The sequence below is a fragment of the Nerophis lumbriciformis genome, linkage group LG26 (assembly GCF_033978685.3).
Source record: "Nerophis lumbriciformis linkage group LG26, RoL_Nlum_v2.1, whole genome shotgun sequence".
Classification (NCBI taxonomy): Eukaryota; Metazoa; Chordata; class Actinopteri; order Syngnathiformes; family Syngnathidae; genus Nerophis; species Nerophis lumbriciformis.
The window spans coordinates 6386659-6414383 of NC_084573.2; the positions used below are offsets into that span (position 1 = coordinate 6386659).

Consider the following 27725-nt stretch of genomic DNA (forward strand, 5'->3'; position numbering starts at 1 on the left):
CCATAGTTCTGCCTTCGTGCGACTGTTTTATTTTCATAGCCACGTTTTGTACCTCCGCTGTGAGCGCCTTTTGTTTGTTCCTTTTTGTTAGTGTAAAAATAAAAGATGCCATTACCCTCACGCCATGTCCGGTTCAAGTTCACTTGCATCTCGGGAAAACAACCACTCCATAGTCCACGTCCTGACATGATCAGATAATATTAAAGTTTAAAATATGCCTTTTTTTTCTGTCAAAATTTAAAGTAAAAAAAAATGTTTTGAAAGTATTTTATTGAAACCTATTTTTTCCAGGATTTCGCGGGCCACATAAAATGATGTGGCGGGCCAGAACCGGGGCCAGAACCTGTGCTTTAGGAGAAGCTGGCTGGAGGTCCGATGATTCGTTTAACCGGGTGGAACGCGTCCACAGGTGGGAAACGTGGGACAGGTGAAGGACGCCGAGTCTAAAGCCGGCGTGGAGGGTCTGACCAGGACCACCGCCAAAGGAGCTCAGCAGGAGAGCAAAAACCATCAGTTGGTACAAAATGCAGCTGCTAGACTTTTGACAAGAACAAGAAAGTTTGATCATATTACGTCTATATTGTATATATACATACATATATATATATATATACCTATAATGGCTCACCTGCACTGGCTTCCTGTGCACTTAAGATGTGACTTTAAGGTTTTACTACTTACGTATAAAATACTACACGGTCTAGCTCCGTCCTATCTTGTTGATTGTATTGTACCATATGTCCCGGCAAGAAATCTGCCTTCAAAGAACTCCGGCTTATTAGTGATTCCCAGAGCCCAAAAAAAGTCTGCAGGCTATAGAGCGTTTTCTATTGGGGCTCCAGTACTCTGGAATGCCCTCCCGGTAACAGTTAGAGATGCTACCTCATAGTATTTTACATATTACATATTGTTATGAAGGTGTCTGTTACTACATTATATATATATACACTTGCAGTGTGTATATTGTACATATTACATATTGTTATGAAGGTGTCTGTTACTACATTATATATATACTTGCAGTGTGTATATTGTACATATTACATATTGTTATGAAGGTGTCTGTTACTACATTATATATATACTTGCAGTGTGTATATTGTACATAATACATATTGTTATGAAGGTGTCTGTTACTACATTATATATATACTTGCAGTGTGTATATTGTACATATTACATATTGTTATGAAGGTGTCTGTTACTACATTATATATATACTTGCAGTGTGTATATTGTACATATTACATATTGTTATGAAGGTGTTTGTTACTACATTATATATATACTTGCAGTGTGTATATTGTACATATCACATATTGTTATGAAGGTGTCTGTTACTACATAGAATATGAAGACTATCCCTCAAATTATTACTAAACACAGCCTATCATTTTTTTCACAATGAAACTCCAGAACTTACCAGGCTTTTGGTGGATGGACACAATATTACACATATCAAACTTTCAAATTCTAAAAATAAGAATTGTTTTTTTATTAACTCAATTTCTCGGTTAATTTTTTAGACCAAAAAATGTACAAGATAACCTGAAACTTCCCACTTTTCGAAGGGCTTTTTTTTTGAAGATTTAGAAGTCTACCCCTTCAGAATCATCTTTAAGATGTCATTTTGAGTTTGAAGACAACACGTGTTCTTTCTGTGATGGCGACATAGAATCAACAGTGCATTTATTTGATGAATGTACGTACAGTAAAGCTCTGTGGGATGATGTACATTATTGTGTTCCCTAACAGTCCAAACGTGCTCATGTTCTGAAATTGATAGTTTTGTGGATTCTAAGAAAAGGGAAAAAACATAAAAATGATTTGAACACAGTAATTGTCATTGGTACATTTTTTATTCACAAATGTAGATTATTAAAAACAAAACTACAGTCCATAACCTTCCACAATACGGTACTTGTTTGAAAAAAGCACCAATCTAAAAAAAATCTAATCTATAAATGTTAGAATCATATTAACAAGACGGTGTTACACGCACACAACGATGATGTCACACATGTTGTCGTTAGAAAGTCAAAGTTCACAAAGTCTTGACAGTTTATTTCAAATCCTGCGTCTTCATTTTTTGCTGCTGTTATTGAACAAATCGAAAACCAGGTCCTCCTCGTGGATCTTTGTTTCACCCGCAGGAGTACGAGTTCACCCCCGACACTGAGAGGACCAGGGGCCTAGCGGCGGCGTACAAAGTTGGGGCACTGGGAACGAGGACACTACAGCCGGGACTCGGATTACGGACGCTCGTGAGGAACCAGCAACTCTGGGTTGGCTGGCACGGCCACACCACCATCTGAGCCACGTTGCCCCCCTTCCTGCGGCTGTTCTCACCAGCACACTTGTGCTTCTTACACTGGTACTTATAAGAGAATCTTTCACCACACACACTGCAACTCAACACCTTCTCACCGGTGTGTATCCTCATGTGTGTTTTCAAATTGTGTCTTTGTTTAAAACCTTTACCACAGAGGAAACAGATAAAATCTCTTTCTGCGGTGTGCAATTGCACGTGTTTGTCCCAATTGCACTTTGTGGAGAAGCTCGCGCCGCAAACTGAACAAATGAATGGTTTTTCTCCAGTGTGTTGTCTCACGTGCGTGATCAGATTACAACGGAATTTAAAAGTTTTGTCACAGTGGGAACATTTAAAGCGTGTGTTGTCAGTGTGACGTGTCTTTTTACCTTTAGAGACCTCCCTCTTCTCCTCACTTTCACCTTTGACCTCATCATCATCACTCTTCACAATGACATCAATCACTGGGAACTCCTGACCGATGATGTGTTCCTCCTCTTCCTCTTTAATGTAAGGAGGCTGTGTCGTCTCCTCTTCCTCTTTAATGTAAGGAGGCTGTGTCGTCTCCTCTTCCTTTTTAATGTAAGAGGGCCCTGGCTCCTCCTGCTCCATCTTGAAGCTCCACCCCTGCTGCTCAGGGAGATGTTCTTCACAGACGTCTGCGGGACACAAGAAGACAAACACATGCTTTAGAAAGGTCCAGTCACAAGAGACATTTAGGGCGGTTTTGCTCAGTTGGTAGAGTGGCCGTGCCAGCAACCTGAGGGTTCCTGGTTCGATCCCCGCTTCCGCCATCCTAGTCCCTGCCGTTGTGTCCATGGGCAAGACACTTTACCCACCCGCCCCCAGTGCCACCCACACTGGTTTAAATGTAACTTAGATATTGGGTGTCAGGTTCAAACACTGATGACATCTATTAAACAAGACAAGAGGCAAAGAATTAAAGGCCTACTGAAATGCGATTTTCTTATTTAAACGGGGATAGCAGGTCCATTCTATGTGTCATACTTGATCATTTCGCAATATTGCCATATTTTTGCTGAAAGGATTTAGTAGAGAACATCGACGATAAAGTTCGCAACTTTTGGTCGCTGATAAAAAAGCCTTGCCTGTACCGGAAGTAGCAGACGAGTAGCGTGACGTCACAGGTTGTGGAGCTCCTCACATCTGCACATTGTTTACAATCATGGCCACCAGCAGCGAGAGCGATTCGGACCGAGAAAGCGACGATTTCCCCATTAATTTGAGCGAGGATGAAAGATTCATGGATGAGGAAAGTGAGAGTGAAGGACTAAGGGCAGTGGGAGCGATTCAGATAGGGAAGATGCTGTGAGAGGCGGGTGGAACCTGATATTCAGCTGGGAATGACTAAAACAGTAAATAAACACAAGACATATAAATACTCTATTAGCCACAACACAACCAGGCTTATATTTAATATGCCACAAATTAATCCCGCATAACAAACACCTCCCCCCTCCCGTCCATATAACCCGCCAATACAACTCAAACACCTGCACAACACACTCAATCCCACAGCCCAAAGTACTGTTCACCTCCCCAAAGTTCATACAGCACATATATTTCCCCAAAGTCCCCAAAGTTACGTACGTGACATGCACATAGCGGCACGCACGTACGGGCAAGCGATCAAATGTTTGGAAGCGTACTCACGGTACCGTGTCTGCGTATCCAACTCAAAGTCATCCTGGTAAGAGTCTCTGTTGTCCCAGTTCTCCACAGGCCAATGGTAAAGCTTGACTGTCATCTTCCGGGAATGTAAACAATGAAACACCGGCCGTGTTTGTTCTTGCTGAAGTCGGCCGCAATACACCGCTTCCCACCTACAGCTTTCTTCTTTGCTGTCTCCATTGTTCATTGAACAAATTGCAAAAGATTCACCAACACAGATGTCCAGAATACTGTGGAATTTTGCGATGAAAACAGACAACTTAATAGCTGGCCGCCATGCTGTCCCAAAATGTCCTCTACAACCCGCGACGTCACGGGCTGACGTCATCATACCGAGATGTTTTCAGCTGGATACTTCGCGCGAAGTTTAAAATTGCACTTTAGTAAACTATATGTATTGGCATGTGTTGCAATGTTAAGATTTCATCATTGATATATAAACTATCAGACTGCGTGGTCGGTAGTGGAGGGTTTCAGTTGGCCTTTAAATAAACCTTCTAAACCGCAGTTCTGCCCTGGTGTCGCCTCCTTCCCTTTGACTATACATAACAAAAATATTGTTAATATAATTTTTCCAGACCTTTCAAGTAGGTATATAAGATTTTTTTTACAAGATTTTGAAAGAATTTACCATATCCTACGACCTAAAAATGAAACTATTAGATGTAAGTATGAAGTCTATGAGCATGAACTGATGAAGCCTGCTTGGATGAGAGGCCAAACATCTTCTAAGACAAAGTGAACAGTCCAGTTGTGATGGACTGAATGCCCTGAGAATAAAATGATATGTGCTTACTTGGACTGTGATGAAGCTGTGAGGACTCAGGTGGTTTGTCTTCATGGTCTTCAGTCTTCACAGAGACAACAGTCAGTCGAAACTTGGTGAGATCAGCCTCCTCCTGCCCTAGAAGACACTCTTCCTCCTGAGTGATCCACACTTCCTCCTCTTCCTCTTTAGTATGTGGGGGCTGTGGCTCTTCCTCTTCCTCTTTAATGTGGGGGCGCTGTTGGGCGTCTGTTGGGTAAATAAGATTAAGAGAAAATAGAAATCGTTTTGACTGACACTGTCAACACAATGACATTATTTGTGTTCTTTTGTGTGTTGTGTTAAAAGTGTGTAGCTTAACAACCGGGAAATACTTCCGTTTGTCCCAGCCACTAAAATTACTTCAAAAGCAATACAGTGAGTAAAAAAAATCAGGCTTGGACATTTGAGGAGGGCGGGGTGGGCAATTTGAAAAGTTTTCATAAGGACGAGCCAGCATTGATTGAGGCATTCTTAGGCCCCTTCTACACTAAACCAGATAAGGTTATCCAGGGTAAATCCCACCTAACCTTTTCCGTGTCCACACACAACAAGCCACCGTTTAAGACCACCTGCGTCCGCCGGCGCAACGCGACCTAGTACATCTGCGGTCCCCTCCAAGGTTTCTCATTGTCATTCCATTGGGTTGAGTTTTTCCTTGCCCTGATGTGGGATCTGAGCTGAGGATGTCGTTGTGACTTATGCAGCCCTTTGAGACACTCGTGATTTAGGGCTATATAAGCAAACATTGATTGATTGATGATTGATTGACTGTGGCGCGTTACATTTGATATATTTTTGGGGGAAAATGTTGCATATTTTGTGTTTGCCATTTAGAAAAACAACGTTTTTTTTGTTTGTTTTTTTAAAAGAAGGGCCTAAAATGAACAAACAAAAAACATAAACAACAATACTTATAATTGACGGATAAATCTGAAGTTGATCTCGAAACTATTGTGTTAAAAGAAAAAAAAAAGTATGATTTATTTTGTAAAACTTTACTGAGCAGGACCCTTATGGATCCCCAATAATTTTAGTGGGCCTTTTTTTTTTTTTTTTTTTTTTTTTTTTTTTTAAGTGTCATTGCTCCAAAAATCAATGTTATGAGTTATTGACATTTTTAAGGCTCCAATTATTAAACAATCTAAAATATTCCACTTAAAAATGTTTTTGGGTGAAAATATTGCATATTTTGTGTTTTTTCCATAAAAAAGACAGGGTTTTCTTTGACAAAAAGAGCATACAACTTAAATCTTTAACAACTTTATATTGACACATAGACCTAATGTTGATCTAGAGCAGTGGTTCTTAACCTTGTTGGAGGTACTGAACCCCACCAGTTTCATATGCGCATTCGCCCAACCCTTCTTTAGTGAAAAATAAAATGTTATTTTTTTTTAAATTCAAGACAAAGTTATATGTTTTTGGTAACACTTTAGTATGGGGAACATATTCTAAGTAATAAAGACTTAATTTAGAGTTGTTTGTTAGGGTCAGGGTTAGAGGGTTAGGGTTATAATAAGGCCGTGCCGAATAAGGCATTAATAAGTACTTAATAATGACTAGTTAAGAGCCAATATGATACTAATTTGCATGTTAATAAGCAACTAATTAATGGTGAATATGTTCCCCATACTAAAGTGTTACCATGTTTTTTTTACTGGTGCAAAAAATGAACCGTGCATGAACATCACATCTCTCGTTTATGTTTTACTTGGTAAACACGTGAACGCAACATTTTTACTATTGATGTACTTAATAGACATTTGAACGCAACAATCTCGTTAATGTTTTACTTGGTAAAAACTTGAACACAACATTCTTACTTTTAATGTACTTAGTAGACATTTGAATGTAACACTATTATTTTACTTGGTAAACACTTGAACACACCATCCTTACTATTGATGTACTTAATAGACATTTGAACGCAACACTCCTACTATTATTTTACATGGTAAACACTTGAACACAACATTCTTACTATTGATGTACTTAATAGACATTTGAACGCAACACTCCCACTATTATTTTACATGGTAAACACTTGAACACAACATTCTTACTATTGATCTACTTAGTAGACATTTGAACGCAACACTCTCGTTTATGTTTTACTTGGTAAACATTTGAACACAACATTCTTACTTTTAATGTACTTAGTAGACATTTGAATGCAACACTATTATTTTACTTGGTAAACACTTGAACACAACATTCTTACTATTGATGTACTTAGTAGATATTTGAAAGCAACACTCCTGTTTATGTTTTACTTGGTAGCAGTGCATCATCCTCACAAGACAACTCGCCTTCCTATAGACAAAATATTTAAGAATAGTGATAATTAATAAATATGACGTTAGTAAAGATGTGAGAGTAAGAAGTAAACAAACCTGTTGTGTGTAACACAACTTGATGTTTCTTGAAAACAGCGTCCAGTAGTTGATGTTGTCGCTCCTTCTCCTCTTTTGTTGGACAAAGTTCCTCCTCGTACTCTGCTATCGTTCTTTCGCACATTTTCACACAATCACAACACTTTACACTCACACTTGATCTCTGCTTAGCGATGTGTTTTCATCACTTCCGCCTCTCTTTGTTAGCAGCTAACACGCTAAGCTAACTAGCAGGCTAAGCTAGCACGGAAAGCGTCAAAGTGTGCTCGGACTAATGTATCCAACACAAACAAATAACGATGTTTTCTCTGTAAAACAACATATATTAGTACATGTACGCACCAATTAAGAACACAAAACTATTATAAACAACCTCGCGTCTTCTCCATCAAACGCCATCTTGCTTTTTCTTCTTCTTCTTTTTTTTTTTTTTTTTTAAATTTTATAAACCTTTATTTATAAATTGCAACATTTACAAACAATTGAGAAATAATCATCAAAATAAGTACAAAAACAGTAAAAACCAGCGCCAGGGGGTTGTAAACTCAATAAAGTAACTAAAATAGAATGCAAAAAAAAAATTAATAATAATAATAATAATTATATATATATATATATATATATATATATATATATATATATATATATATATATATATATATATATATATATATATATATATATATATGTCAGTGACGTGCGGTGGTGAGGTTGATGGCTGGTGAGGCACTGACTTCATCACAGTCAGATTTACAAACATATGAACCCTAAAGAGTATCTTATTCACCATTTGATTGGCAGCAGTTAACGGGTTATGTTTAAAAGCTCATACCAGCATTCTTCCCTGCTTGGCACTCAGCATCAAGGGTTGGAATCGGGGGTTAAATCACCAAAAAGGATTCCCGGGTGCGGTGCCGCTGCTGCCCACTGCTCCCCTCACCTCCCAGGAGGTGATCAAGGGGATGGGTCAAATGCAGAGGACAAATTTCACCACACCTAGTGTGTGTGTGACAATCATTGGTACTTTAACTTAACTTTAACTTTACACATACAAACTGTGTGGTTAAGAGGGGAGGAGTATATTGACAGCTAGAATTCACCAAGTCAATTATTTCATACATATATATATATATATATATATATATATATATATATATATATATATATATATATATATATATATATATATATATATATATATATATATATATATAAATATATATATATATATATATATATATATACATCCTGAAAATATGCAAACAAAACTGTGTTTGGATAATTGATACTTCAAACTTGCATAAATAAATATTAAGGAATATAACATAACTTGGCTTCTGAGAGCTTCAAAATGTAATGAATAAAATGCTAAAGTTGTTGATGAACAAGCAATTATTTTAATAATTAAATATGGTCATTTTAAATGAATTATTATGATAATTTAAAATTAATTATTTCAAATATGTTTACTTTAATGTAAAATTCTATGGCTGGATGTAATAAGGAGTCAGAAAAAATAAAAATAAAAATACAATTAATTTTGATGTTTTTAGCAAAATATAGTAAAAATGTATTTAGTATTTTTTTTTTTTTTTTTAATTGTTAAATATCTTCACGGTGGCAGAGGGGTTAGTGCATCTGCCTCACAATACGAAGGTCCTGAGTAGTCTTGGGTTCAATCCTGGGCTCGGGATCTTTCTGTGTGGAGTTTGCATGTTCTCCCCGTGACTGCGTGGGTTCCCTCCGGGTACTCCGGCTTCCTCCCACCTCCAAAGACATGCACCTGGGGATAAGTTGATTGGCAACACTAAAAATTGGCCCTAGTGTGTGGATGTGAGTGTGAATGTTGTCTGTCTATCTGTGTTGGCCCTGCGATGAGGTGGCGACTTGTCCAGGGTGTACCCCGCCTTCCGCCCGATTGTAGCTGAGATAGGCTCCTGCGACCCCAAAGGGAATAAGCGGTAGAAAATGGATGGATGGATGTTAAATATCTTTTTTTTTTTTAGGTAAGATAAACATAATAATATTTAAATTTATCTCTAGTCTGGATGATTTAGTTCTTGTCACCCTGTTGTCCTCCCGTAGTGAAAAAAGGCTGTCCTCACTCAGGTCCGCATGGAGCTGGAGGGGGCGTGGCCTACAGCTCAGGCTGAAAATCGGGAGATTTTCGGGAGAATATTTGTCCCGGGAGGTTTTCGGGAGAGGCGCTGAATTTCGGGAGTCTCTCGGAAAATTCGGGAGGGTTGGCAAGTGTGGGCTAAAAGTAAAACATTACCAGCAAATTTACAAAAAAAATGCTTGCCATCACTTCTGAGAATGAAGAGCGTAGAAGAAAAGGTCATTTCAAACATCAGTATTCAAGGACAACTTTAAAACAAATGTGTATATTAGTGCTGGGGGTTAAACTATGGAATTCTCCTTACAATTAGATAAAAGACTGTAAAAATATATTCTAATTGAAAAAAATATATAAAGACAGAACAATAAGATCACATGGACAGTCATAAGTGTTTACATTTTGCTTAATATTTATAAATTCACTTGTTTTTTTGGCTGGTTTTTGCACTTGTTCTGTTTTTTTGTTTGTTTTCATTATATTTGGATATATTTGTTTGGTTTGTATGATATCCAGGGGCGCCGCTAGGTATTTTGGGCCCCATGAAAATAATCTTTACAGGGCCCCCAACACAGTGTCATTATTTTTTCTGTATTATAATTTCATCATCATTAGGGGCCTCTCTGTGCCCCCCTCCATCATGGGCCCCTAGAATCCGTCTCCTTTACCCCCCCTTTTCGGCGCCCCTGATGATATCCATTGAATGAGATTATGTATTATGTTGAAGGGGGCAAGAAAATATAAGATTTTTCTTCATCCTGCTCCTTCTCAGGCATTGGTGTGCAAATGAGTGTTTAGTTTCTGAGCTTTAATTGTCCATCGATCAAAGATGCACATCAATAAAGGAGATAAATAAAAAAAATGAAATGAAATGAATGAATGAATGTTTTTCTCTCGCGAGAAAAACAGCAAGACCCCACGAATAGGAACACGAGCGTATTACATCTGCGTGTATTAATCCGCTCCACAGATTTTTGACAGGATTTCCCATATTCTGTCCTATGGCCGACACCATATAGTAAAGTAGAGTGGGTGGCGGTATGAACCCAAGAGTAACAACAACAATGATAAAAAAAAAAGTTGCCTGTTTCTCTCGCGAGATTTGACAGCACTGCGCGTGAACGGAAAAGACCAGGAAACTGCAAGATGGCGTTCGACGGAGAAGACTTGTTGTGGTTATGATAGTACTTTCACTTTGTTCTTAATCCGTACGTACATGTACACATATATGCTGTTTAGTGTAAACTTCGTTAATTTTTGTTTGTGTCGGATAAATTAGTCTGAGCGCACTTTGACGCTCCTCGTGTTAGCTTAGCTTAGCTTGCTAGTTAGCTTAGCGTGTTAGCTGCCAACAAAGAGAGGCGGAAGTGATGAAAACACATCGCTAAGCAGAGATCAAGTGTGAGTGTAAAGTGTTGTGATTGTGTGGAAATGTGCGAGAGAACGTTAGCAGAGTACGAGGAGGAACTACTGGACGCTGTTTTCGAAGAATATGAAGTTTTGTCACAACGAACAGGTTTGTTTACTTACACTACCTCGTCCAAAAGTATTTGGCCACCTGCCTTGACTCACATATGAACTTCATCATTTCTTCGTATTCCTTTCATGAAAATGCATACATACGCACTTTCATTGTTTGTTGTTTCTTATACATTTTCATGATCAGAAAGGAGCAGATGGAAGAATACTATTCTTATATTTATCTGTCCCCTTTTTTAACACAAATTATTTTAGATGACTTTATAACTGTTCCTTCCACCAACACCCGAACTCCAACATACTTTTTAATTTTCGTTTAAAGGCCTACTGAAATGTGATTTTCTTATTTAAACGGGGATAGCAGGTCCATTCTATGTGTCATACTTGATCATTTTGCAATATTGCCATATTTTTGCTGAAAGGATTTAGTAGAGAACATCGACGATACTTTTGGTCGCTGATAAAAAAGCCTTGCCTGTACCGGAAGTAGCAGACGAGTAGCGTGACGTCACAGGTTGTGGAGCTCCTCACATCTGCACATTGTTTACAATCATGGCCACCAGCAGCGAGAGCGATTCGGACCGAGAAAGCGACGATTTCCCCATTAATTTGAGCGAGGATGAAAGATTCGTGGATGAGGAAAGTGAGAGTGAAGGACTAGAGGGCAGTGGGAGCGATTCAGATAGGGAAGATGCTGTGAGAGGCGGGTGGGACCTGATATTCAGCTGGGAATGACTAAAACAGTAAATAAACACAAGACATATACATACTCTATTAGCCACAACACAACCAGGCTTATATTTAAAATGCCACAAATTAATCCCGCATAACAAACACCTCCCCCCTCCCGTCCATTTAACCCGCCAATACAACTCAAACACCTGCACAACACACTCAATCCCACAGCCTAAAGTACCGTTCACCTCCCCAAAGTTCATACAGCACATATATTTCCCCAAAGTTACGTACATGACATGCACATAGCAACACACACGTACGGGCAAGCGATCAAATGTTTGGAAGCCGCAGCTGCATGCGTACTCACGGTACCGCGTCTGTGCATCCAACTCAAAGTCCTCCTGGTAAGAGTCTCTGTTGTCCCAGTTCTCCACAGGCCAATGGTAAAGCTTGACTGTCATCTTCCGGGAATGTAAACAATGAAACACCGGCTGTGTTTGTGTAGCTGCAGCCGGCCGCAATACACTGCTTCCCACCTACAGCTTTCTTCTTTGCTGTCTCCATTGTTCATTGAACAAATTGCAAAAGATTCACCAACACAGATGTCCAGAATACTGTGGAATTTTGCGATGAAAACAGACGACTTAATAGCTGACCACCATGCTGTCCCAAAATGTCCTCTACAATCCGTGACGTCACACGCTGACGTCATCATACCGAGACGTTTTCAGCAGGATATTTCGCGCAAAATTTAAAATTGCACTTTAGTAAGCTAACCCGGCCGTATTGGCATGTGTTGCAATGTTAAGATTTCATCATTGATATATAAACTATCAGACTGCGTGATTGGTAGTAGTGGGTTTCAGTAGGCCTTTAAGCATTTTCACAATGACACGGCCAATCAAAATCAAAAATCAGTTTGATATAATTCCAGTTGTCTTTTTTTGTAACTCTTTTTAAATTCAAAGATATTCTTGCAACTTTTTAAGTCTTTCTCTGGAGAATTCTATTAGATATGTCAGATAATATCGGACTTCCGATATTATCGGCCGATAAATGCTTTAAAATGTAATATCGGAAATGATCGGTATCGGTTTCCAAAAGTAAAATGTATGACTATTTAATACGCCGCTGTGTACACGGACGTAGGGAGAAGTACAGAGCGCCAATAAACCTTAAAGGCACTGCCTTTGCGTGCCGGCCCAACCACATAATATCTACGGCTTTTCACACACACAAGTGAATGCAAAGCATACTTGGTCAACAGCCATACAGGTCACACTGAGGGTGGCCGTATAAACAACTTTAACACTGTTACAAATATGCGCCACACTGTGAACCCACACCAAACAAGAATGACAAACACATTTTGGGAGAAGGGTAGCACGGTGGAAGAGGGATTAGTGCATCTGCCTCACAATACGAAGGTCCTGAGTAGTCTTGAGTTCAATCCCGGGCTCGGGATCTTTCTGTGTAGAGTTTGCATATCCTCCCCGTGACTGCCTGGGTTCTTTCCGGGTACTCTGGCTTCCTCCCACCTCCAAAGACATGCACCTGGGGATAAGTTGATTGGCAACACTAAATGGTCCCTAGTGTGTGAATGTGAGTGTTAATGTTGTCTGTCTATCTGTGTTGGCCCTGTGATGAGGTGGCGACTTGTCCATGGTGTACCCCGCCTTCTGCCCGAGTGCAGCTGAGATAGGCTCCAACACCCCCCGCAACCCCGAAAGGGACAAGTGGTAGAAAATGGATGGATGGATGGATTTTGGGAGAACATCCGCACCGTAACACAACATAAACACAACAGAACAAATACCCAGAACCCCCTTGCAGCACTAACTCTTCCGGGACGCTAGAATATACACCCCGCTACCCCCGACCCTCTATTTATTCAGGAGTTCCCTAGTTAACATCACTGAGGCTGCCTCTAAAGGGAGTGGTCACACATATCATGCGAGCAGCTCAGCACGCACAATAGGTGATTATTCAGAACGGAATGTGCTGGGGGGCCTTGGGATTTCGCCTGGTCTCTGCTTTGTCTGCGTGCTGTCGTCTTGTCTTCGTTGAGGTACTTGAAGTCTGTCCTTGCATCTTGTAATCTTCCACTTGCAGTGGAAGATAACAAGTTGTGTGCCTTTGCACAGATAGAAAAGTACAACTTGAGCACAATAGATAATAACTATAGCAACGGCCTAGCATAAGAGTTGTGTGAAACAACTGCTCTAGTTGGACTTTCGCTTCTTAAAAGTCGCCACTGTCCTCCTAATATTTGCCTATTTTGTAGATCTCTGTCCGCAGGGATATCTGGGATACATTAAAGTTACATCACAGACATGCTGACAACGCTCCAGAGAATGGCATTTGTCTTGTTTTGGCAGCGCTGTTTTCGGTGATCTGAGTCTTTTTGCGAAGGCGGACTTTTTGGTGCAATACTCGCCAACAAGGCAAACATAACAGGCTGCATATATTCATACTATAACGACCTGCCGGTGGTAATGTTTTATGTACGTGTGGTTTTGATTTGACTTTGTAATTTTGTCTGGGGAAGCATGGAGGGAAAAGTGTTTGCATTGGAGGTAAAACCCGTTCAAATTGTGCTGTTTGTTAGCGTAAGATTGGCAATAAAAGTTAAAAATAGTGTCAGTGTTTGTGTGACTTCTTCTGGAGGCTACAATACATATTATTTCTTAAATTTGTTTACACGTAAAAAAATACGTTTTTTTCAAGCTGTGGCGGCTATGATTTTGCCGTGGCGGTGCGCCACATTCAGTTACCGTATTTTCCGCACCATAAGCCGCCCTGGGTTATAAGCCGCATCTAAGTGCGCTAAAGGGAATGTCAAAAAAACAGTCAGATAGGTCTGTCAAACTTTAATAATATATTAAAAACCAGCGTTCTAACAACTCTGTTCACTCCCAAAATGTACGGTAATGTGCAAATGTGCAATCACAAACATAGTAAAATTCAAAATAGTGCAGAGCAATAGCAATGTCACAACACACAAAATAAACATAACGCTCACTTTCTGAAGTTATTCTTCATTCATAAATCCCTCGAATTCTTCTCCTTCGGTGTCCGAATTAAAAAGTTGGGCGAATACGGGATCCAAAATGGCCGGCTCCGTCTCGTCGAAGTCATCAGAGTCAATGTTGCTATTGTTGTCCAGCAGTTCCGTGAATCCTGCCTTCCGGAAAGTTCGGACCACAGTTGAGACCGATATATCCGCCCAGGCATTTACAATCCACTGGCAGATGTTGGCGTATGTCGTCCGGCGCTGTCTCCCTGTCTTAGTGGCGCAGGTCATCTTGTTGCTTCAATTCTCTTGCTGCTGCTCTATTTCCGTGTTCTACTGCGTGACTTATTGCCTTGAGTTTGAATTCTGCGTTGTACGCGTGTCTCTTAATAGGAGCCATTTTGTGGTCTTTACAGATGTAAACACACAAATGAAATGAAACGTAATATCCGCGCTCTTCTTCTTCTACGGGGGCGGGTGGTTGCTTACAGTAGAAGAAGAAGCGCTTCCTCTTCTATGGGGGCGGGTGCTTACCTTGGCGGTTGCTTACCGTAGAAGAAGAAGCGCTTCCTCTTCTACGGGGAAAAAAAATTGGCGGCTGTTTACCGTAGTTGCGAGACCTAAACTTTATGAAAATGAATCTTAATATTAATCCATATATAAAGCGCACCGGGTTATAAGCCGCACTGTCAGCTTTTGAGTAAATTTGTGGTTTTTAGGTGCGGCTAATAGTGCGGAAAATACGGTACATTAAGTAGAAACCCTGATGCACAGCTTTGTTTGATATTTTTCATAAAAACAAGACAGTTTCAGACACACAATATTTACGAGAGGTTGATGTCTACAACAATGTGTAGGAGAAAGTAAAGAAAGATCCCTTTCTTTGTAATGAGCATGAGTAGGTGGCGGTGGGGGTGCGACCTTCGCTCATGACTGATCTGGAGGATGACTGTGAAAAAATGATATTCCGCTCCGTTTGTAAAAATGTGTATCAACATGTTTACACAAAATGTGTAACCAAACGTGGTTAAGAGGGGAGGAGTATATTTACAGCTAGAATTCACCAAGTCAAGTATTTCATATATATATATATATATATATATATATACACACACATATATAAGAAGTACTTGACTTTCAGTGAATTCTAGCTATATATATATATATATATATATATATATATATATATATATATATATATATATATATATTTATTTTATTATATGTATATATAAATAAAATAAATACTTGAATTTCAGTGTTCATTTATTTACTCATATACACACACATAACATTCATCTACTCATTGTTGAGTTAAGGGTTGAATTGTTCATCCTTGTTCTATTCTCTGTCCCTATTTTTCTAAGCATGCTGAACACCCTCTCTGATGATGCATTGCTGTGTGGCACGCACAAAAGTGCTTTCATCAAATGCACTAGAGTCTGGAATCTTCCATCTCTCCCTAGCATGGCCCAAAAACGGTCAATCTTTGCTTCCTGAGGAATATCTTCACTGCCAAGCACTTGGTAATCCACTACTTCTTCCCGGAGGCTATCCAGGTCCAATCGCAGCTGCGGCTTGGAACTTACAAGCGTATTTCTTCATCTTACTCGTCGTCGGCGTCGCCACGGCTGTATCTTCCTCGTTCTTGTGCTTCGTCTCCTTGTTGTGCGGGCAGTTGTGCACTGTACTCTCTAAAAGCCGTAGATGTTATTGTCACATATGCATGTACAGTAGATGGCAGTATTGTCCTGTTTAAGTGTGTCACAACATTGCTGTTTACAGCAGACGAACTGCTTTACGGCAGACAAAAACGTGACTGCTGTTGTTGTGTGTTGTTACCGCGCTGGGAGGACGTTAATGAAACTGCCTAACAATAAACCCACATAAGAAACCAATAACTCGCCCTCGATCATTCTACAGTTATAACGTGATTGGGCAGGCACTCTGTTTATATTGTGGGAAAGCGGACGTGAATACAGGCTGTCCTCACTCAGGTCCGCATCATGCTGGAGGGGGCGTGGCCTCCAGCTCCGCCTGAATTTCGGGAGAAAATTGGTCCTGGGAGGTTTTCGGGAGAGGCGCTGAATTTCGTGAGTCTCCCGGAAAATCCGGGAGGGTTGGCAAGTATGGTAGTAGGTTGACAAGTAGACAGAAAAAAATGGTTACCGTATTTTCCGCACTATAAGGCGCACCTAAAAACCACAAATTTTCTCAAAAGCTGACAGTGTGCCTTATAACCCGGTGCGCTTTATATATGGATTAATATTAAGATTCATTTTCATAAAGTTTCGGTCTCGCAACTACGGTAAACAGCCGCCATCTTTTTTCCCCGTAGAAGAGGAAGTGCTTCTTCTTCTACGCAAGCAACCGCCAAGGTAAGCACCCGCCCCCATAGAACAGGAAGCGCTTCTTCTTCTATTGTAAGCAACCACCCGCCCGCGTAGAAGAAGAAGAAGGGCGCGGATATTACCGTACGTTTCATTTCCTTTGTGTGTTTACATCTGTAAAGACCACAAAATGGCTCCTACTAAGCGACAGGGTTCCACTGACTTTTGATATTCCTGTGAACCGCACTGTGGATACAACGGGAGCACGTACGGTGAATATTCGCACCACAGGGAATGAGAAGTCATCCTTCACTGTGGTTCTAGCTTGCCATGCTAATGGCCAGAAACTTCCACCCATGGTGATATTCAAAAGGAAGACCTTGCCAAAAGATACCTTTCCAGCCGGCGTCATCATAAAAGCTAACCCGAAGGAATGGATGAAGAAAAGATGAGCGAGTGGTTAAGGTAAGTTTACGCGAAGAGGCCGGGTGGCTTTTTTCACGCAGCTCCGTCCATGTTGATATACGACTCCGTGCGCGCCCACATCACGCTGGTTTTTAATATATTATTAAAGTTTGACTGACCTATCTGACTGTTTTTTTGACATTCCTTTAGCGCAGTTAGATGCGGCTTATAACACGGGGCGTCTTATAGGTGGACAAAGTTTTGAAATATGCCGTTCATTGAAGGCGCGGCTTATAACCCAGGGCGCCTTATGGTGCGGAAAATACGGTACTCACTTTACACCAGTGGTTTATAAAGTTCTAATTTGGTCTTTAGGAATGTTTTGATCAATGCTGGCTCGTCCTTAAAATGGCTTATGGCCGGGACAAAATAAACTCTTTCCCATGTTTTTATTGGATGTTTAGTTACACACTGTTGACACAACACAAAGGAAAACACCCATTGTGTTTACTGTGTCAGTTAAGAATTACTTTAATTGCCGCTTAATCTTATCTACTTATTTACCCAACAGACTGGCAGCCACCCCACATTAAAGAGGAAGAGGAGGAAGTGTTGATCACTCAAGCAGGAGAGTGTCTTCTAGGGCAGGAGGAGGCTGATCTCACCAAGTTTCCACTGACTGTTGTCTCTGTGAAGACTGAAGACCATGAAGACAAACCACCTGAGTCCTCACAGCTTCATCACAGTCCAAGTAAGCACAACATCCACATATCATCTAATACAATGTTTGTGACACATGTTCATCCAGGTACCACAGTTATGACTAAAAGTGGATATACTGTATACCATACCATACCATACCAACTTTATTTATAAAGCCTTTTAAAAACAACCACAGTTGAAGAACAAAGGGCTGTATACCATAAAGAAATACAGGCAAAGGACAGACTAAAAAATAACATTTAAAACAGAAGTAAAATACACATTGAAAAAGCAAATACAAATTATCCTAAAAACAATTTGTTAGATAAAAACAGTTTTAAAAGTTAAAAACAGTTTAAAGTCTCATGCTGGGTTGAAAGCCAGTGAATAAAAATGGGTTTTAAAAAGGGTCTTAAAAGTAGCTAAAGAAGGGGCCAGTCCCACATGGAGAGGGAGATAGTTCCAGAGTTTGGGGCCCACAACAGAGAAGACCCTGTCCCCTCTGAGCTTGCGCTTTGGTTTGGGTACCTCCAGAATCAGCTGATCAGCTGACCTGAGGGACTGGGTGGGAGCATAGAGGTGGAGCAGCTCAGAGAGGTAAGGTGGGGCAAGACCACGTAAGGATTTAAAAACGAGTAAGATAATTTTAAAATGGACTCTAAAAGACACAGGCAGCCAGTGGAGTGAGGCTAAAACAGGAGTAATGTGCTCTCTGTTCCGGGCGAGAACCATGGACTCGGACTTGGAGGTGCTGATTCTCATCCCAGTCGCTTCACACTCCGCTGCGAACCGATCCAGTGAGAGCTGAAGATCCTGGCCAGATGAAGCCATCAGGACCACATCATCTGCAAAAAGCAGAGACCTAATCCTGCAGCCACCAAACCGGATCCCCTCAGCGCCTTGACTGCGCCTAGAAATTCTGTCCATAAAAGTTATGAACAGAATCGGTGACAAAGGGCAGTCTTGGCGGAATCCAACCCTCACTGGAAACGGGTCCGACTTACTGCCGGCAATGCGGACCAAGCTCTGACACTGATCATACAGGGAGCGGACCGCCACAATCAGACAGTCTGATACCCCATACTCTCTGAGCACTCCCCTCAGGACTTACACGGTCGAATGCCTTCTCCAAGTCCACAAAGCACATGTAGACTGTTTGGGCAAACTCCAATGCACCCTCAAGGACCCTGCCGAGAGTATAGAGCTGGTCCACAGTTCCACGACCAGGACGAAAACCACACTGTTCCTCCTGAATCCGAGGTTCGACTATCCGGCGTAGCCTCCTCTCCAGTACACCTGAATAGACCTTACCGGGAAGGCTGAGGAGTGTGATCCCACGATAGTTGGAACACACCCTCCGGTTCCCCTTCTTAAAGAGAGGAACCACCACCCCGGTCTGCCAATCCAGAGGTACCGCCCTCGATGTCCACGCGATGTTGCAGTCTTGTCAACCAAGACAGCCAATCAATCAATCAATGTTTATTTATATAGCCCTAAATCACAAGTGTCTCAAAGGGCTGCACAAGCCACAACGACATGCTCGGTACAAAGCCCACATAAGGGCAAGGAAAAACTCACCCCAGTGGGACGTCGATGTGAATGACTATGAGAAACCTTGGAGAGGACCGCATATGTGGGTAACCCCTCCCCTCTAGGGGAGACCGAATGCAATGGATGTCGAGTGGGTCTGACATAATATTGTGAGAGTCCAGTCCATAGTGGATCCAACATAATAGTAAGAGTCCAGTCCATAGTGGATCCAACATAATAGTGAGAGTCCAGTCCATAGTGGGGCCAGCAGGACACCATCCCGAGCGGAGACGGGTCAGCAGCGCAGAGATGTTCCCAGCCGATGCACAGGCGAGCGGTCCACCCCGGGTCCCGACTCTGGACAGCCAGCACTTCATCCATGGCCACCGGACCTGTGCGCCCCCCCCCCCCCTCCACAAGGAAGAGGGGAGCAGAGGAGAAAAGAAAAGAAACGGCAGATCAACTGGTCTAAAAGGGGGGTCTATTTAAAGGCTAGAGTATACAAATGAGTTTTAAGATGGGACTTAAATGCTTCTACTGAGGTAGCATCTCTAACTGTTACCGGGAGGGCATTCCATAGTACTGGAGCCCGAATAGAAAACGCTCTATAGCCCGCAGACTTTTTTGGGCTCTGGGAATCACTAATAAGCCGGAGTTCTTTGAAGGCAGATTTCTTGCCAGGACATATGGTACAATACAATCGACAAGATAGGACGGAGCTAGACCGTGTAGTATTTTATACGTAAGTAGTAAAACCTTAAAGTCACATCTTAAGTGCACAGGAAGCCAGTGCAGGTGAGCCAGTATAGGCGTAATATGATCAAACTTTCTTGTTCTTGTCAAAAGTCTAGCAGCCGCATTTTGTACCAATTGTAATCTTTTAATGCTAGACATAGGGAGACCCGAAAATAATACGTTACAGTAGTCGAGACGAGACGTAACGAACGCATGAATAATGATCTCAGCGTCGCTAGTGGATAAAATAGAACGAATTTTAGCGATATTACGGAGATGAAAGAAGGCCGTTTTCGTAACTTTCTTAATGTGTGATTCAAACGAGAGAGTTGGGTGGAAGATAATACCCAGATTCTTTACTGATTCGCCTTGTGTAATTGTTTGGTTGTCAAATGTTAAGGTGGTATTATTAAATAAATGTCGGTGTTTAGCAGTACCGATAATCAGCATTTCCGTTTTCTTGGCGTTGAGTTGCAAGAAGTTAGCGGACATCCATTGTTTAATTTCATTAAGACACGCCTCCAGCTGACTACAATCCGGCGTGTTGGTCAGCTTTAGGGGCATGTAGAGTTGGGTGTCATCAGCATAACAATGAAAGCTAACACCGTATTTGCGTATGATGTCGCCTAGCGGCAGCATGTAAATACTAAAGAGTGCAGGGCCAAGAACCGAACCCTGAGGAACTCCGCACGTTACCTTAACATAGTCCGAGGTCACATTATTATGGGAGACGCACTGCATCCTGTCAGTAAGATAAGAGTTAAACCACGACAAGGCTAAGTCTGACATACCAATACGTGTTTTGATACGCTCTTAATAAAATATTATGATCGACGGTATCGAAAGCAGCGCTAAGATCAAGAAGCAGCAACATAGATGACGCATCAGAATCCATCGTTAGCAATAGATCATTAGTCATTTTTGCGAGGGCTGTCTCAAAAAGACAGCCCCACAGCATCCAAAGCCTTGAGGAACTCCGGGCGGATCTCATCCACCCCCTGGGCCTTGCCACCGAGGAGCTTTTTAACAACCTCAGCCCCAGAAATAGGAGGGCCCACTACAGATTCTCCAGGAACTGCTTCCTCATAAGAAGATGTGTTGGTGGGATTAAGGAGGTCTTTGAAGTATTTCCTCCACCGATCCACAACATCTGCAGTCGACGTCAGCAGAACACCGACCTCACCATACACGGTGTTGATAGTGCACTGTTTCCCCTTCCTGAGGCGGCGGATGGTGGTCCAGAATCGCTTCGAAGCCGTCCAGAAGTCGTTTTCCATGGCTTCCCCGAACTCCTCCCCTGTCCGAGTTTTTGCCTTTGCGATCGCTGAAGCTGCACACCGCTTGGCCTGACGGTACCTGTCCGCTGCCTCCGGAGTCCTATGAGCCAAAATAACCCGATAGGACTCTTTCTCCAGCTTGACGGCATCCCTCACCGCTGGTGTCCACCAGCGGGTTCTAGGATTACCGCCATGACAGGCACCAACTACCATGCGGCCACAGCTCCAATCAGCCGCCTCGACAATAGAGGCACGGAACATGGTCCACTCGGACTCAATATCCAGCACCTCCCTCGTGACATGTTCAAAGTTCTTCCGGAGGCGGGAATTGAAACTCTCTCTGACAGGAGACTCTGCTAGGCGTTCCCAGCAGACCCTCACAATGTGTTTGGGCCTGCCAGGTCTGTCCGTCATCCTCCCCCACCATCGCAGCCAACTCAACACCAGGTGGTGATCGGTAGAAAGCTCCGCCCCTCTCTTCACCTGAGTGTCCAAAACATGAGGCCGCTAATCCGATGACACAACTACAAAGTCGATCATGGAACCGCGGCCTAGGGTGTCCTGGTGCCAAGTGCACATATGGACACCCTTATGTTTGAACATGGTGTGTGTTATGGACATCTGTTATGGGCTATGTTGTGGTGTGGTGAAAGTATCCTCTGCATTTGACCCATCCCCATGTTCACCCCCTGGGAGGTGATGGGAGCAGTGAGCAGCAGCGATGGCCACGCTCGGGAATCATTTGGTGATTTAACCCCCAATTCCAACCCGTGATGCTGAGTGGAGGGAGGCAATGGGTCCTATTTTTATAGTCCTTGGTATGACTGGGCCGGGGTTTGAACTCACAACCATCCAGTCTCAGGGCGGACACTAACCACAAGGCCACTTGATACTTGATAAAAACTTAATTTTTCAAAATAATTTTTTTCTGTCTTGTCTTGTTTGTATGCAAAGTTTTACTGCTGTGTTTATTTTAATTTTATAACTTATGTTGCTTATGTAATTCACGTATGTACAGTGTGATTATAACATCTACAAACCCCGTTTCCATATGAGTTGGGAAATTGTGTTAGATGAAAATATAAACGGAATACAATGATTTGCAAATCCTTTTCAACCCATATTCAGTTGAATATGCTACAAAGACAACATATTTGATGTTCAAACTGATAAACATATTTTTTTTTGCAAATAATCATTAACTTTAGAATTTGATGCCAGCAACACGTGACAAAGAAGTTGGGAAAGGTGGCAATAAATACTGATAAAGTTGAGGAATGCTCATCAAACACTTATTTGGAACATCCCACAGGTGAACAGGCAAATTGGGAACAAGTGGGTGCCATGATTGGGTATAAAAGTAGATTCCATGAAATGCTCAGTCATTCACAAACAAGGATGGGGCGAGGGTCACCACTTTGTCAACAAATGCGTGAGCAAATTGTTGAACAGTTTAAGAAAAACCTTTCACAACCAGCTATTGCAAGGAATTTAGGGATTTCACCATCAACGGTCTGTAATATCATCAAAGGGTTCAGAGAATCTGGAGAAATCACTGCACGTAAGCAGCTAAGCCCGCGACCTTCGATCCCTCAGGCTGTACTGCATCAACAAGCGACATCATTGTGTAAAGGATATCACCACATGGGCTCAGGAACACTTCAGAAACCCACTGTCAGTAACTACAGTTGGTCGCTACATCTGTAAGTGCAAGTTAAAACTCTCCTATGCAAGGCGAAAACCGTTTATCAACAACACCCAGAAACGCCTTTGGCTTTGCTGGGCCTGAGCTCATATAAGATGGACTGATACAAAGTGTTCTGTGGTCTGACGAGTCCACATTTGAAATAGTTTTTGAAAACTGTGGACGTCGTGTCCTCCGGACCAAAGAGGAAAAGAACCATCCGGATTGTTATAGGCGCAAAGTGTAAAAGCCAGCATGTGTGATGGTATGGGGGTGTATTAGTGCCCCAGACATGGGTAACTTACACATCTGTGAAGGCGCCATTAATGCTGAAAGGTACATACAGGTTTTGGAGCAACATATGTTGCCATCCAAGCAACGTTACCATGGACGCCCCTGCTTATTTCAGCAAGACAATGCCAAGCCACGTGTTACATCAACGTGGCTTCATAGTAAAAGAGTGCGGGTACTAGACTGGCCTGCCTGTAGTCCAGACCTGTCTCCCATTGAAAATGTGTGGCGCATTATGAAGCCTAAAATAGCACAACGGAGACCCCCGGACTGTTGAACAACTTAAGCTGTACATCAAGCAAGAATGGGAAAGAATTCCACCTGAGAAGCTTAAAAAATGTGTCTCCTCAGTTCCCAAACATTTACTGAGTGTTGTTAAAAGGAAAGGCCATGTAACACAGTGGTGAACATGCCCTTTCCCAACTACTTTGGCACGTGTTGCAGCCATGAAATTCTAAGTTAATTATTATTTGCAAAAGAAAAATAAAGTTTTTGAGTTTGAACACCAAATATCTTGTCTTTGTAGCATCTTCAATTGAATATGGGTTGAAAATGATTTGCAAATCATTGTATTCCGTTTATATTTACATCTAACGCAATTTCCCAACTCATATGGAAATGGAGTTTGTAGAATGTCAACATGGTGACTGATGAGACCCTCTTGGACATCATCAGAACATACGCCGGTGCAGGACAATATCTCATGTGACTGAGCAAAGCTCGACTTTTCTAAAGCATGTGTTTGTCTTCTTGTGTCCTGCAGATGTCTGTGAAGAACATATTCTCCCTGAGCAACAGGAGTGGACCTCCAGGACAGAGCAGGAGGAGCCACAGCCCTCCTATATTAAAGAGGAGGAGGACCCAAAGCCGCCCCACATCAAAGATGAAGAAGAGGAGTCACAGCCCCACCACAATAACAAGGAAAAAGAGGATCACAGCGACGATCTTAAAGGACTGGAGGAGGTTGATGTCACTAAGATGCCAGTGACTGGTGTGATTGTGAAGAGTGAAGAAGAGGAGGAACACAGCATCAGTCAGGAGGGAGAGCATCCTGAATGGTTGGAGGAGTTCCCAGTGATTGGTGTCCCTGTGAAGAGTGAAGGTGATGAGGTCAAAGGTGAGAGTGAGGAGAAGAGAGAGGCGGAGCCTCCAAGCAGCAGCTCAACTCAACACATGACAACAGAAGCTGATGGAGACCACTGTGGAGGATCACAAGCAGACAAGCTCTTAGCTCCACTATCAGATAGTGAGGACACAACGTCACACTCTCCTGACACTGATGATGAAGACTCTAAAGATGATAAGACATGTCACACTGACAACACATACTTCACATGTTCTTACTGTGCCAAAATCTTTAGTTATCATTGTCGTCTGAAAACACACATGAGAATACACACTGGAGATAAACATTTTCGCTGCTCAGTCTGTGGTAATGGATTTGCACAAAAAAATGCGTTGAAGGACCACATGAGAACACACACAGTAGAAAAACATTGTTCCTGTTCAATCTGTGGTAAAGGTTTTGTACATAGTAACTATTTAAACGTACACATGAGAACACACACAGGAGAAAAACTTAAAGATGATAAGACATGTCACACTGACAACACACGCTTTAAATGTTCTCACTGTGACAAAACCTTTAGATTCCGTTCTGCTCTAGTAGCACACGTGCGAAAACACACTGGAGAAAAACCTTTTTCCTGTTCAAAATGTGGTAAAAGCTTTCAACGAAACGAAGGGTTGAAAGAACACATGAGAACACACATTGGAGAAAAACCTTTTTCCTGCTCAGAATGTGGTAAAAGTTTTGTACAACGTAGCCATTTAAAAGGACACATGAGAATACACACTGGAGAAAAACTTAAAGCTGATAAGACATGTCACACTGACAACACACACTATAAATGTTCTCACTGTGACAAACCCTTTAGATACCGTTATGTTCTAAAAGAACACATGCGAACACACACAGGAGAAAAGCCTTTTTCCTGCTCAGTATGTGGTAAAGGTTTTGCACAACGCAGCACTTTGAAAGGACACATGAGAATACACACTGGAGAAAAACTCAATACCTGTTCAATCTGTGGTAAAAGCTTTGTAGAAAAAAGCCATTTAAAAGCACACATGACAACACACACTGGAGAAAAACCTTTTTCCTGTTCAGTATGTGGTAGACATTTCGCCCGGAAACGATATTTGGATGAACACATGCAACGACACACTGGAGAGAGAACAGTTTCCTGCTCAGAATGTGGTAAAGTTTTTATACACATATCTAAATTAACCGTCCACATGAGAACACACACTGGAGAGAAAGTGTTTAGTTGCAGTGTGTGTAATGAAAGATTTTCTTATGAGAAGCAGTGTAAGAAACACAAGTGTGCTGGTGAGAACAGCAGCAGCAAATGAAGATGCAGGATTTGAATTATACTGTCAAAACTTTGTTAACTTTGACTTTCTAACATCAGCACATGTAACATATAATGACTGTCTCAGAATCCTGCTCAGAAAGCCCATTTAAACTGATGTTTAAATGTATATGTAGACTGCAGGGGTCCAAGAATGATCTTATTATACAGATAACCAATCCTTGGTGTAATTCTGTTGGGTACCAATCCTGTATATGGAAACACTGGTATCTGTGCCTTTTATAGAATGTGGAGACACATTTTTAAAGTGTGTGTGTGTATATATATATATATATATATATATATATATATATATATATATATATACATATACAGGTAAAAGCCAGTAAATTAGAATATTTTGAAAAACTTGATTTATTTCAGTAATTGCATTCAAAAGGTGTAACTTGTACATTATATTTATTCATTGCACACAGACTGATGCATTCAAATGTTTATTTCATTTAATTTTGATGATTTGAAGTGGCAACAAATGAAAATCCAAAATTCCGTGTGTCACAAAATTAGAATATTGTGTAAGGGTTACATTTTGAAGACACCTGGTGCCACAAACTAATCAGCTGATTAACTCAAAACACCTGCAAAGGGCTTTAAATGGTCTCTCAGTCCAGTTCTGAAGCCTACACAAACATGGGGAAGACTTCAGATTTGACAGCTGTCCAAAAGGCAACCATCGACACATTGCACAAGGAGGGAAAGACACAAAAGGTTATTGCTGAAGAGGCTGGCTGTTCTCAGAGCTCTGTGTCCAAACACATTAATGGAGAGGCAAAGGGAAGGAAAAACTGTGGTCAGAAAAAGTGTACAGGCGATAGGGATCACCGCGCCCTGGTCAAGATTGTGAAAAAAAACCCATTCAAAAATGTGGGGGAGATTCAGAAGGAGTGGACAGCTGCTGGAGTCAGTGCTTCAAGATCCACCACCAAGAGACGCTTGAAAGACATGGGTTTCAACTGCCGCATACCTCGTGTCAAGCCACTGTTGACCAAGAAACAGCGCGCAAAGCGTCTCACCTGGGCTAAGGAAAAAAAGAGCTGGACTGCTGCTGAGTGGTCCAAAGTCATGTTTTCTGACGAAAGCAAATTTTGCATTTCCTTTGGAAATCGAGGTCCCAGAGTCTGGAGGAAGACAGGAGAGGCACAGGATCCACGTTGCCTGAAGTCTAGTGTAAAGTTTCCACCATCAGTGATGGTTTGGGGTGCCATGTCATCTGCTGGTGTCGGTCCACTCTGTTTCCTGAGATCCAGGGTCAACGCAGCCGTCTACCAGCAAGTTTTAGAGCACTTCATGCTTCCTGCTGCTGACCTGCTCTATGGAGATGGAGATTTCAAGTTCCAACAGGACTTGGCGCCTGCACACAGCACAAAATCTACCCGTGCCTGGTTTACGGACCATGGTATTTCTGTTCTAAATTGGCCCGCCAACTCCCCTGACCTTAGCCCCATAGAAAATCTGTGGGGTATTGTGAAAAGGAAGATGCAGAATGCCAGACCCAAAAACGCAGAAGAGTTGAAGGCCACTATCAGAGCAACCTGGGCTCTCATAACACCTGAGCAGTGCCAGAAACTCATCGACTCCATGCCACGCCGCATTAACGCAGTAATTGAGGCAAAAGGAGCTCCAACCAAGTATTGAGTATTGTACATGCTCATATTTTTCATTTTCATACTTTTCAGTTGGCCAACATTTCTAAAAATCCCTTTTTTGTATTAGCCTTAAGTAATATTCTAATTTTGTGACACACGGAATTTTGGATTTTCATTTGTTGCCACTTCAAATCATCAAAATTAAATGAAATAAACATTTGAATGCATCAGTCTGTGTGCAATGAATAAATATAATGTAC

At 41.7% G+C, this 27725-nt stretch overlaps 3 protein-coding genes across 4 annotated transcripts in view; 1 reads left to right on the forward strand and 2 right to left on the reverse strand.

The window, feature by feature from the left end:
• The window catches only part of LOC133623983 (uncharacterized), a 185528-nt gene that overhangs the window by 47240 nt on the left and 110563 nt on the right, over positions 1-27725 (reverse strand). The gene's annotated exons all lie outside the window — the stretch shown is intronic.
• LOC133623984 (uncharacterized) overlaps positions 1851-27725 on the reverse strand; it is a 75836-nt gene continuing 49961 nt past the window's right edge. Inside the window, exons 1-3 of one of the 2 annotated variants that reach the window (XM_072916183.1) lie at positions 7205-7614; positions 4800-5018; positions 1851-2970 (exon numbers count right to left, since the gene is read on the reverse strand). In XM_072916183.1, the coding sequence (XP_072772284.1) occupies positions 2144-2970; positions 4800-5018; positions 7205-7328 (1170 nt within the window). In that variant the 5' untranslated portion in view covers positions 7329-7614 and the 3' untranslated portion in view covers positions 1851-2143. Of the gene's footprint in view, positions 2971-4799; positions 5019-7204; positions 7615-27725 lie in introns of those variants that run through there. The other variant, XM_072916184.1, reaches the window with a different exon arrangement.
• LOC133623963 (uncharacterized) lies at positions 10450-26125 on the forward strand. The gene is made up of 3 exons (XM_061987508.2): positions 10450-10836; positions 17797-17976; positions 24208-26125. The coding sequence occupies exons 1-3, from the start codon at positions 10752-10754 to the stop codon at positions 25857-25859; spliced, it is 1917 nt and encodes a 638-aa protein (XP_061843492.2). The 5' UTR covers positions 10450-10751; the 3' UTR covers positions 25860-26125.